This window comes from Ambystoma mexicanum, chromosome 6p (genome assembly GCF_040938575.1).
Source record: "Ambystoma mexicanum isolate Mex_15411 chromosome 6p, UKY_AmexF1_1, whole genome shotgun sequence".
NCBI classification, from domain to species: Eukaryota; Metazoa; Chordata; class Amphibia; order Caudata; family Ambystomatidae; genus Ambystoma; species Ambystoma mexicanum.
In genome coordinates, this window is record NC_090935.1 from 1,246,095,988 (window position 1) to 1,246,108,928 (window position 12,941).

General features: G+C 47.1%; 1 protein-coding gene across 1 annotated transcript in view; it reads right to left on the reverse strand.

The window, feature by feature from the left end:
* PSAT1 (phosphoserine aminotransferase 1) overlaps positions 1–12,941 on the reverse strand; it is a 70,060-nt gene that overhangs the window by 17,635 nt on the left and 39,484 nt on the right. Inside the window, exon 7 of the mRNA XM_069625900.1 lies at positions 2,683–2,811. Coding sequence (XP_069482001.1) covers positions 2,683–2,811 — 129 coding nt within the window. The remainder of the gene's footprint in view (positions 1–2,682; positions 2,812–12,941) is intronic.

Below are 12,941 nucleotides of genomic sequence, written 5' to 3' on the forward strand. Positions count from 1 at the left end.
AGAGGGTGGGTTTGGCATTCAACACAACTCGGGATACAGTGTCCAACATGACAACTTATCTCCTCAATCATCCTCGGCTTCCTCCACTTAGGTCTTTACAGTGACATGACCTTCTTTTAGGTCAAGTCTGCTAAGCATGGATGTAGAGGCTCTCAGCGGAGTGTGCGTGCTTTTAAAGGTGCCCAGGAGGGTGGCAGGCTTGAGAGGCACCTTCCATACCGTTTTCTCCCAACGTCACCCGCAAGGTCTGCCACTCAGCACCACAGCATTTCTGCAAGAGGTGTGGGGGCTACAGACGTCATTTGTAAGGGAATTTGGCCCATTCATCACCAGACATAGCAATCACTCCCGAAACTCTGCCACCCTGGTGCTCGTGGAAACCTTAGCAGATTTTGCACGTGCCAAGTGTTCTGTGTGTTCGTGATGTCTGTAGCAGTCTCACGTTTATCATGAGAGGTCCTGGACCTTCCATTTGGTGGACCCTCTGCCCCCAAAGCCCGACTGCAAGGGGGACCGCAATGACCGCTCTTGCAATGACTGATGGTGACTGAAGGGACCCCATTCTCGGGTTCGTCAATATCTACCACTACGGAAAAAGGGGTTGGGAGGGGTTCACCACAATCCAGTGCCATAGCCTACATGGCATAAGCAGGCCAGCTTTTAACCCAGGGCTTTAGGGTCTCGGGTAAAAAGGAAATGTGTACGCCAAGCAATTAAGAAACTGCAACATGGTCCTGCCAAAAACAATGGTTACATGCACAGTATTGCAAAGGGATCTTAGCGTTCCACCGTGGGCAAAAGTTGAATTAAATCACTAGGGGCATGAAAGGCATTCATGACATGGGTGGGGCACACACCACGCCACTCCGCCCCCCCCTTGCCATACTGCATGCCAGGTGTTGAATGGAACTGGCTGCGTCCAGACGAAGTTGCATCCCAGTGAGTAGCAGCAGTCTGTGGGCTGTCTCAGTGCAGTTATTGGTCAGATGTGGGCATCTACCTTAGACGTCACTTCGCCTTTACTCACAACCACATCATTGTCAAAAAACACAATCTGATGATGTTAAGATTCAAAGAGCCAGGCGTATTTGCACACCTACGGTAGCAAGTCTGGACCGACTCACTAAATGAAAGAATAGACATATCAAGTGAAAGTTACGATTCACAAGCCTCAGAAATATGTACACACCCTTAGAGCACTGAAAGTGTTCGGATGCAAAGTTGCCGTCTTCCAGCAGTATGATGGCAGTAATCCACAGAACAAGGGATGCACACAATGCTCCAAGATGCACAGTTGATGTGCTTGAAAGAAGCTCTGAGGTAGCAAGGACATCCCCCACATTTACCAAGAATGGTACCCCCCCAGCAGGACAGCCCTCCCGCTTCTAGTCTACACCCGACCAAGGTTCAGGCACTGCAGCCTTCGTACATGATGCAGACAGCTCTGCGGTACACCCTCTCCTCCAGAGCCAGCATAGCACACTTGCAGGGAAAGCGCGATGAGCCACTAGTTTAAGAAAGTGATCAGCGTAGCCAGCAGCACAAGCCCAAGAGTCAGTTAAAACCTTGACTTCCCACTCTGCCAGTGTTCAGTCCCAAATGAGTATTCAGTGGTGCCAGTGCTACGAATCTCGTGGCATCAGACTGAAAGCCACGCGTCATAAAAACGAACGAGCCACACTCCTGAAGGGTTGACAGCGTGTGCCAACCCTTATAAGATACGCGTGGACACAAGGCCCAGGGTGAAGACCATGCAGCCACAGAAGTGGTGGTAGTTACACAGACACTGCATCCAGCTCTTAAATCCAAGTGCTCGTGCAACTCCTTTCCATCTGCCAACAAATGTAACTAAGCACATTAAAGGATGAACTACAAGGGTAGGAACGGGATGCATATAAAGCATACTTACAAAAAGGAATTGTACTAAAAATTAATACAAACAACTTCCTGTCTCTCTCAAACACTCGCCCTCTCTTTCGCTTCCTGTGGAGCTAATGAGGCACACTGTTCCTCCATTCAAAAGCCTAGAAGCACCAAAGAACAGGAAGTGACTTGCGCCTCAAAGTCTTAGCTTGCCTTGGACGGCCAAAATATAGGATGCCATGAATTCCCAACTAAAACGGTCAGCTGGTTAGCCAGTCAGTTTTTAGAATGTGCAGAAATGTACTATTCCAAGGAACCGCCGTGCCAAGGAGCTGCTCATTCCCATCGTATAAGGGCTAGGGATATTAAATGACACCACACAATACAAATGTAATGTTCATTCCAACACTTTTTGCTCCACCAGTCGTAGGCCTCGCACATGGAGTCCTCTTCTTGGGGCATTCGGCTTATTCAGGATGGCAAACAAGGAAACATTGTAGTAAAGGACATCCAGAAACATGGATTAATGCCGAATTAGGGAACATCTAAACAAACGCCTGCAATAACAGGGCAGTATGCCAGATTCTGACTGATGTTCAGAAAGGGCTTGAAGAAGCCCAGTTATCATGCATTATGGGGCGCCAGCCTTCTTAGCTTCCCTCTCAAATATACCCTACACTAGTAGGAACTGGTCTAGAATAAAAATAAAATATGTTCAAGCATATCTGACCTGTTCAAAAACAGTTTTGAAAAATCTCTTATAAAGCATTAACACAGTTGTAATTTCGATCGCATCGCATATAGAAAATAAGAACTTACACATAAAATCCATGGGATTCATCAATAATTTCATAAATCATGTTTGATTTGAGGAGATTAAGTTTCTCCATAGCTGCAGCGCCACCATTGTTCTTAATCCATTCCAGAACCAGGCCCGTAATGTATATGCTGTGAAAAGAAAGCACAAGAGGTCAGTACGGTCAACAGGAACTAATTAAGTTTTACTAAAAACAAATATGGGTGCAGTTTAACAGAAAAAAGAAACTTTGGTGTGTTGGCATTTGGTGAGCACGATGCACTAATCAGACTCCTTATACGTCTTTAGATGCTGTGGAGATCACAGTCACCATGCACACTTGCATGTTACCAACCAAGCATTCTAAAGATATTGCAACCCCTCAGGTTTTAGTGCTGGATACACGCCGGAAGGAAGGAAAGGGCTATAAAGCTCACAAGCAAGTCACCACTGCCTGGAAGCTCTGCAGTGAGCCGTCACCTTTGCTCCCTTGCAAAGTGCTCTGCCATTCAAGGGACTTCCTAATTCTACAAACGGGAGAAGTCTGCTAGTTCACCAAAACCTCTAGACTGCAGTTCACCCATGATACAGGGGATGATTTGAGTGCTGAACTGAAGCAGTTCAGAATGGAGCCAACTGCTTTATATGTTTTCTTAAAATCCAGAACAGAGTCCATGTACCGGGGAACGCTGTTAGGTAAGAATTTCATAGTAATGATAAATCTTCCTGACTGGTCTGAACCCCAGAACTTTTTTGCTTTTACTGATGGATTTCCATATACCTCTGAGTGGGAACCTTTTTGCACACTCACAGAATCTTTTACTCTTCCTTTCAAAAGATATTGCCAACATGTTGTCAGAGGATAAGTCCCTATTGTTGCAGGGCTGCCCTAGGAGATCCCCATTTAACTTTCTCTGGCTAACATTGTGAGAACTACAGTTCCCAAGGGTAGAAAGGATCTCTTTTACATTTGATTAGATGAGACCAACCCTCCCGGCCCACACCTTATGTGGAGTGCTGGGGAGATACGGAGTATCCCGTTTCTCATTTTCAAATGTAACATGTATGTTACAAGGACAAACTTACCTTTAATGGCTGGTGGAAGTAAACCTTTTTATTAATTTGGTGCACCTTTACTGTGGGCTGTTTGCACAGCCCCTTAAAGGCACCCATGGGTGCCCGTTTTACGAAAATGTCCCCAGTCTTTGTTTTGCCTTGTCCTTTCTGGTTCCTTCCCCTGACCTTTCGGGCAGGAAATTCCTTTGTGCGATTTGCATCTTCAGCGGGAGTCCCTTGGACTCCCCGCCCAGGCAACAGTGTCTGTGAAGGCAGGAAGTGAGAGAGAGGAGTCCAAAACTCTGCAGCCCTTTGTCTTCCAGCCTGATTGCGAGAATCCAGTTCAAACTAGAAGGCTGGCTGTACTGAAAGGATTGTGAACTTCCCAATTTTGAATGTAGCATGGCCGTTTGATTGGCTGGGTTCCTGCATTAAAGTCAGAGCCTGAAAGCTGAAGACGTAGTCGACCACTGGAACTAAAACCGAAGAGGAAAATGAAGATGAAGAATTTGCAGCCGAAACAATTTTCAGCACTCGGAGAACCTGCTGTGTAAACGGATCCTGATGTAGCCCTTCCTTCCAATCGACCTGGGGACTCCAAAAATGACACCCATGACCTATAGCCTGGTGAGACCCACTGGTCTCAAGAAGACTTGCATTTTGAGCCATCCCACGCCGTGCTGTGAGCTTGCGGGCTGCAATACCATGGCACCTCAAGCCATTGTGCGATGCACGGTCTTCTGAATTCCAAATCTCACTGAAACTTCGCTGGCATCCTGCTGGATCTACAGAGGCACGATTCCAGTCCAAAACATCCCCTCACCAGAGTGCTGGACCTTGCAAACGACAAGAACCGACCAGCAATATTCGGTCTTCCGTGCTCCTGAAAAAAGACACCAAATCTACAGAGCTGCATCCAGCCGCAAGGAAAACCTTGCCTAGAGCCTTCCCTGTGATCCTTGCTGCAAAAGTCCGTCCAGTGTCCCGTCTTCTGGTTGAAGGAAGTTTTTGACTGCAGATCCTGAAGTCCTCCTGCTGCAAAATCTTCTGTGCTGAGGTACTGTGCTGGCTTGGGTATTTACTTACCTTAAGTCTTTTGTGATTCCTGTGTAGTTTTGGGGGGGGTTTGCTGCGATTGAGAGGTCCGTCATCCATTTCACCCAGGCCCCTGCAGAATCCTACTAGGGTGTCTTCTCTGAAGCCCCTGCACCCTCAACTAACTCTAAAGTAAAGTACTTACTTTCTAACAGTCTTCCTTAAGAACTCCGACTTTTGCTACTTTAGAACCTATCCTGACCTGCCTGTGGGGCACTAGACCCTAGTGATTTCCCCCTCCTACCCCTTCCTGCCACTGGGAACACTCATGTTCCAAGAATAAAAATACATACTTTAAGGATTGGGCCTTTTGCCTAGAAAAGAAAAGGGTTTAAAAGTTACTTACTTGCAAAAGAGGTTGGTTGGTAACTGTAACTCTGAGAGTTAACAGTTACAAAAGTTATTACTTACCTTAGGTATGTTCTGCCATTCTGAAAAGTATATGTAAAGTCTACCTTTCCTTAGAAACTGTTTTGTCATTCTAACAGAAAGTAGATAAGGTTATATTACTCACCCGTGAACTGGCTATGCCTCTTTCCCAAAAGTAACGCTGTTAGCTTCACCAACTATTTCTTTCAGAGAATAGGTGTACACATTTCCCAACTGGGTCTCGCTTCCCCTGACTTGCGGTTAGCCTGTCCAGAATAAGACTGCATTTGGTTTTTACCCATCTAGAATAACTGCGTCATTCATTAAGTGTAACACTGGGGTTTGCTTTCCCTGGTCTGTTTTAGACAGGCACAAAAACAGTTTGAGGTTATACCTGCCTTTAGGTTGCTGAAAGCTCCTTTAAAAAGTGTATTGGTTTTACTTACTTACCTTGAGGTAGCTGTTTGCTATCCTAGAATAAGTTACAAGAGTTATTGCTCATCTCAATCGTTGTTTTACTGATCTCAAATGCACCTGTAATAGAATATTACATCCTTTAGGTCTTACTCACCTAGTATAGCTGCATTTTCACAAAATAGGTTGTAGGTTTTTACTCTACGTAGAATAAGTGTTCCACTATTTGCAAAAAGTGTATTGTCGAGTTGGTTTACTAAGTGATTTCTTGCTGAGCGTCACAGTACAACTGCTAGGGTCTACTACCCTTATATTACTGAAAGTAATCTAAAAATGTAACTATTGGTTTGACTTCTCTAGAACTCCTGTTAGGTGTTCCAAATTAGGTCTATGAACTTTCAAGCATTGTATGTTTTTATAATTGTGGTTATAATGGGATTTGCCCCCAGGATTTATCTGGGCCTACTTGTATTTAAAAAACAATGTATTTTTTACAATACATATAGTGTTTCTTGGGACCATTTGTACTACAATTTCTTTGTACCGATTCTACAGCCCTCTCTCCCTCCTAAGATAAGACTGGCTGCTCTGTCTACGCTACCCTGAACTCAGGTGGTATAGCCTTATACTAAGAGTGGAGTCTTGTATTTCCTCAGTTGAATGGTACTAAGCCTTCAGAAAAGCTGTCCTAACAAACAACTGTTTTAATCCTATTATGTCACCAACCAACGAGGCGGCCACCATGTAGCCTTGGCCATTAAGGGAAGACACTCGCATCCTTCCTTCCTGAAGTTGGGCCGAGCACGCACTTTCAAAAAGACCACTAGGAAAGTCCAACTATAAACCCACAATAATTGTTTAAAAAATATTTGAAAAACACAATTACCTAAACTTCCCACATCAACACTGTGGGAGAATGTTCAGTTTCTGTGCTAATTCCCTTTAACCTTAGAGACCCCCAGCACTTCACTGAACTCTGGATTTGTTTGATTTTTATCTCCTGGGCGAGTGGTACTTCTTACCACTCATTCTTTTACTGGGATTTTTATTTTCACTGTTTTATGGAGTCTGCTTGTTGCTTTGTGACACCCATCACCCAATGTGCAGTGTCACTTAAAGGTCCCTTGGACTTCTTAGAATAGTAAGATAAAAGTATCTTACTTATGTGGATTCAGCACACACCACCCTATGTGGTGTGCTGGGGGGTTACATTGCAAGTTCTTTTCCCACTCCTCATGTAACTTTTTGTTACAACTGACTAACTTCAATGGCTGGCAGCAGTGGTTACTTTTTACTGCCTTTTGTGCATGTTACTAGCAGGGTGATTTCTCAGCTGCAGTACAGCACCCATGGGTGACACATTTCCCAAAATCCCCCCCTCCCTCCCGTCTAGATTTGAGTCCTTTGCGAGTTTTGCCTTTGGCGGGCATTAGCCCTGAAGCCCGCCTAGGCTCCAGAGTGTCTGGGAAGGCAGGAAGTGAGGGAGGAGCCCAACATTTCAATGTCCTTGTGTGAATGACTGGGATCCAGCATAAAAGGCGAGGACTTTTGGACTACAGACCGAGTTCAGCACAAGGAAACTGAAGCAGAAGACTAGCAGAGACGCCAGCAGCACCATTGAAGTCTTGCAGCTGTGCTGACCCCATTTTCACATTAGCAGGGAGGACCTGCCAAGGACGACTTCCTCCCTTAGGCTGGTAGGACCAACTAGCCTCAAGACCTTTTTCATTTTGGGCCATCCCTGACTTGCTGCGACTTTCCTGAGCTGCAGAATCCCAATACCCAGGGGTAGCTGGACCATTATCGAGTGAATACTCTTCTGAAGATCAAATCAGGCTGAAACTTTGCGGGCATCCGTGTGTACCTCCAGAGGCAGGAACTCATCAGCAAAAGTCCCCTCACCAGAGTTCTGGACAGAGTAAACGAAGATAATCCAACCAGTAATATTAGTTTCTCCTTGTCGCCAAGAAAAAAGGCATCAACACCACAAAGAGCCATAATAAAGTGAGCTGAATCTATTGCCGCCAACCCCTTCTCCGAAGTGCTGCCGCAGAAGCCCACCAGAGGGGCCCCCCTTTCGTCACTCTGACCAAGGTGCAGGGTCTGCCACGCTGCACCTAAAAGGAAGCCAGCTACAACTTATTCTTCACTTTCAAGGTACTGTGGGGCTTGGGTTGCAATTACCTTATGCCATTTTCGGTGCTTCCCTGCTTGGGAAGTGTTGTTTTCTTCAAGTGAGAGTGGACCGCAACTCCTTTGTGCAGGCCTTGCAGCTTGTACACCATCAGGTAAGCTCCCCTTGAGCTCCTGTGGTTCTTCCAGAACTACTGACCGGTTAACTAACTTTTCACCTGAAGATCTTCATCAGAACTGGAACTGTCCCATTTGACTTTGGCTGTCCTGGTTTCCCGAAGGTCCATCTTCTGATCCCATTGGCTTCGGAAATGCTGGTTCCTCCATAGGTTTAAATTGTGAACACTTTTATTGCTAGGAAACACACTCCTTATACCCCTCTGGGAGAGTGTGTTTCTTATTTGCAGTTACTTTGAAACTTTTCCTCCCATCTCCATTTTCCAAAGGTGATATGGGATACATTACTCACCGTAATCGTATTTCTGATGCTTGTATCTGCTTAGATTCACATGCTGTGCATAGGCCGACATCTAGTGGAAGCTGCGGAGTATTACAGTTTGTTTTTCGAAACTCGAAAATGGGCATCGACACAGGGAGTGCCAGTAATACTATCCCTAGTGTGACGTCCACTGTACCCAAGATCCCTCACGCGTCTAGGATCCTCAGATTGTATTTTTTCTGACATGAAGCAGCATGAGGAGTAGCGTGAGTACAGATAATCCAAGCAGATAGACAGAAAGGTAAGACTACAAGCAATCATGCGCCTTCTCTCGGAGGGGAGGAAGGGTGGGTCGCATGTGAATCCAAGCAGATACATGCATCAGAAATACGATTACGGTGAGTAATGTATCCCTTCTGAGGCTTGTGGAATCTGCTTAGATCACATGCTGTGCATAGATTAGCGAGCAGTACCAGAAGAAGGAGGTGGGATGTGAGAAGGGTCATGAGCAAATAAGTGTCTTAGAACCGCTTGTCCCACTTGTGTATCTGCCTTGGAATGGGTGTCAATGCAGTAATGCTGAGTACAAGTGTGAATAGAGCTCCAAGTAGCTGCTTTGCAAATGGTGTCAAGGGGAACATTTGCAATGAAAGCCAGAGTGGCCCCAATGCCTCTAGTAGAGTGGGCCCTTGGCGTAAAAGGCAGAGTCTTTTCAGAGAGCGAGTAACACAGCTGGATACAGTTAATAATCCACTTCGAGATGGCACCTTTAGAGACGCGATCCCCCTCTCTGCCTGTAGCTACGGAGAAAAACAGTTGATCTGTTTTCCTTAGCGGTCTTGTTTTATTTACATAGTAGAGGACCGCCCCACGCACATCTAGGGTGTGTAGTTTCACCTCAGCCGAGCTTTGCGGTTCTGGAAGAAAGCCGGAAGCTCGATGGACTGGTTTACATGGAATTTTGATATAAATTTAGGTGAGAACCTAGGGTGTGTGCGTAAAACCAGTTTGTCTTTATGGATAGTAAAGAAGGGATCCTGCACTGACAGAGCCTGAATTTCACTGACCCTTCTTATAGAAGTAATAGCTACTAAGAAGGCCGTTTTATAAGTCAGGTGTTTGAGACTGCTTTTATGCATGGGTTCGAAAGGGGGGCCCATGAGCTTGGCTAGCACCACATTAAAGTCCCACCCTGGCGCTGGGTTTGAAATAGGAGGGTGAAGTCTCTTTACTCCTTCCATGAAGGCTTTAACTACTGGTACTTTCCACCACGACACCTTGCTAGGGGAAGTGGTGTAAGCCGAGAGGGCTGCCAGGTGTACTTTCAGTGAGTTAAAAACCAATCCTTCATCTAGCAGGTGGAGCATGTACGTAACAATAGTGGAAGGAGTGCAATCAACTGGGTTGATTTGTCTTCTCTGGCACCAGATAACGAACCTCTTCCACTTGTCAAAGTAACAGTGCCTTGTGTTTGGCTTCCTAGATTCCTTTAGGATGTCCATACACCTCTGTGGCAAATTGAGGTGTCCAAACTCTATGACCTCAGGAGCCATGCTGCCAGGTTCATCGAGTTGGGTTGCTGGTGCACCGTTTGACCTTGGTGCTGGGACAGTAGGTTGTACCAGGCTGGAAGTTAGATGGGCTCGCACACCGCCATCCTGCGTAGGTGTGGGAACCACGGTTGTCTTGCCCACATGGGAGCAACTAGGACGAGCGTCATCGATTCCCTGTTCATCTTGTTCACCACTTTCCTGATGAGAGGAGTTGGTGGAAAAGCGTACGCAAACATCCCGACCAGTTCATCCACAGGGCGTTCCCCTGGGAGTCTGGTTGGGGGAACCTGGAAGCAAATCCTGGGCATTGTCTGTTTTCGCTTGTGGCGAATAAGTCTATAGTGGGGAAACCCCACTGAGAGAAGAGATCTTCTACGACCTCTCTGTGAAGAACCCATTCATGTTCCTCTGGGAGGGAGTCTCTGCTCAGAGCATCCGCTAGGGAATTGAGCTCCCCTGGAACATGTTGTGATGACAGGAAGATGTTCCGTCTGAGTGCCCATATCCAGATTTTCTGGGCAAGCTTGGACAGATTTGGCGAGCGAGTCCCTCCTTGCTTGTTCAGGTAGAACATGGCTGTAGTGCTGTCAGTCCGGATTTGCACTGACAGGTTTTGTAGATGGGGCTCGAACGCCTGAAGCGCTCTGAATACTGCCAGAAGCTCTAGCAGGTTGATGTGGTTCTTGGCCACTGAGTGAGACCAGAGACCCTGAGCTGTGTGGTGGAGATGGTGAGCTCCCCACCCCGTCAGACATGCATCTGTAGTGACTACTGCCTGTACTTCGAGATCGGGATAGGGTTTCCCCTTTGCGAGATTCTCTTGTCCACCAGTGAAGGCTTTGTACCAGTGTTGGCGAAACGACCACTAGATCGTCCCACTGACCACTTGCCTGAGACCACTGTTTCGCCAACCATTCCTGCATGGGGCGCATGCGCAGGCGCGCGTGGGGGACCAGGTAAATGCATGACGCCATCATGCCCAGTAAACGCATTGCTTTGCGTACCGTTATTTGTTGACCGGACTGATAATGCGGAATTTGCCGTAGTATATTCCGAATTCTTTCTTCTGACGGAAAGGTCAACCCCTCCTGGGTATCCAGGATTGCTCCTAGCAATTGTTTTGAGGTGCTTGGCACCAGGCTTGACTTCTTCTCGTTGATTGAGAAGCCTAATTCGTGGAGGAGGTCGATTTTCCTTTGAATGTTTGTCCTGCAAATTCCTGGGGTTTCCCCCATTATGAGCCAGTCGTCCAGATAAGGGTACACTGGGATTGCCTCCCTGCGTAGGTGTGCAGCCGCCACCGCCAGTACCTTGGTGAATACCCTTGGTGCTGAAGCTATCCCGAAGGGCAGTACCTTGAATTGGTAGTGGCGACTGTCCACCTTGAAGCGCAAGTACTTTCTGTGCGCTGGGAAAATGGAAATATGAAAATAAGCATCTTTCATATCCAAGGTTGCCATGTAATCCCCCTTTTTTAAGAGGGGGATTACCTCTTGTAGCGTGGTCATACGAAATTTTTGGGGCTTGACATACTTGTTGGCAGGCCGTAAGTCCAATACTGGGCGCATTGTCAAGTCTTTCTTTGGCACAAGGAAGTAAGTTGAATAAATACCCTTGTTTACCTGGTGTCCCGGGACGAGTTCTATCGCGTCCTTTTGTAGAAGAATGGCGATCTCCTCAAGGAGAATCTTCTGATGCTCTAAGGAGTGCACTCTGTCGTGGAGGATGGTTCCAGGGATGCTGCAGTAGCTCTATACAATATCCCGTGGATACTGTTGACAGCACCCATCTGTCTGATGTGATCCCTTCCCAAGCCTGGGTGAAGTTTGAAATGCGTCCCCCTACTGGGGTTGCGTGAGAAGGGACCCTGAACTGAGCGTCACTGCTTTGGTGGAGGCGTGCCGCCTCCCTTGCTGGGGCTGCCTCTGCCTTTACCACAACCTCTCCTATTACCTCTGCCGTAACCCTGGGAAGACTGTTGGTTGTTGTTCCACTGTGTACCCTGCCCCTGGGAATAGTTAGATCCTCTCTGGGAATTTTGGCCGCGTGGGCGACGAAAATTACTATTCCCTCTCTGGTTAGGGGGGTTTATTGGTTAACTGGCCATGGGATTTGAGTGTCTCGTATTCGTCCTTGGCATTTTTCAGTGCGTCTTCGACCGCCTTACCAAACAACAGATCGGCTTCCACCGGTTTGTCTAACAATGATGCCTGAGTTTCTGCCTTAAAACCAGACTGCCGTAACCACGCATGTCTCTTGATAACAGTACCTTCTGCTATCAATCTGCCTGAGTTATCCGCGGCGTCGAAGGTTGCTTTCAAAATGCAACCAGACACGGCTCTACCCTCTGCGGAAATCCGAGCTAATTGGCCCTTTAACGGTTCAGGAGCAGAGGCTATGAGAGCCGCGACTTCTTCCCACTGATGGCAGTTGTAGCTGGCCAACAGGGTGGTGGAGTTAGCAATCCTTGCTTGATAGGCAGACGTTGAGGCTACCTTCCTGCCAAAACTGTATAGTTTTTTGCTCTCCTTGTCGGGAGGAGCTTCTGATGAAGACAAGGGTGTTCCAGCCCTCTTACGAGTGTTGGTAACAACTAGGGAGTCTGGCTTCAGATGTCCTCTTATATAGAGAGGGTCAGACTGAGCTGCCCTGAAAAGTTTTTCAACCCTGGGATTGAATGCTCTGGTGAGGTTTGGGTTCACCAGGGACGGATCTATTCTCTGCTGAATGGATTTAAGGATAGGGATGGTCTGGGCAACCGGCCTCCTTTCTCCCACTAAATCTTCTGCGAAGTCCCTTTCCTTCTGTACACCGTGGGTGTCAATGTGGAAATGTTCTGCTGCGCGAGCGAGAACCTCATTTAGGAGGGGCTGGTTATCGACCGGGGAGTCGGTAACCGGGGCTTCGTTCTCTACCGGGGAATCTACTCTGTATGCTTCCGGGTCATCCTCTTCTTCTTCTTCCTGGTCCTCATCATCCCCATAGTAGCCCGTCCCGGTTTGCTCTTCTATCATACCAAATTCTTGGTCTCCACAAAAGGAAGCCTCTCCTTGATACCGCGAGTATGGTGTTGCGTAAGGTTGTACCTCGAAGGGTTCAGACCTCATCGGGGTTTCAAACCGGGCCTTCTTACTCGGGGGGATAGGACCAGTAGAGCCTGAGGGTGTGGCCCCTTGTGGATCATACGAGAGGAAAAGTTCTGGATTTTTATCATAAAAATCAG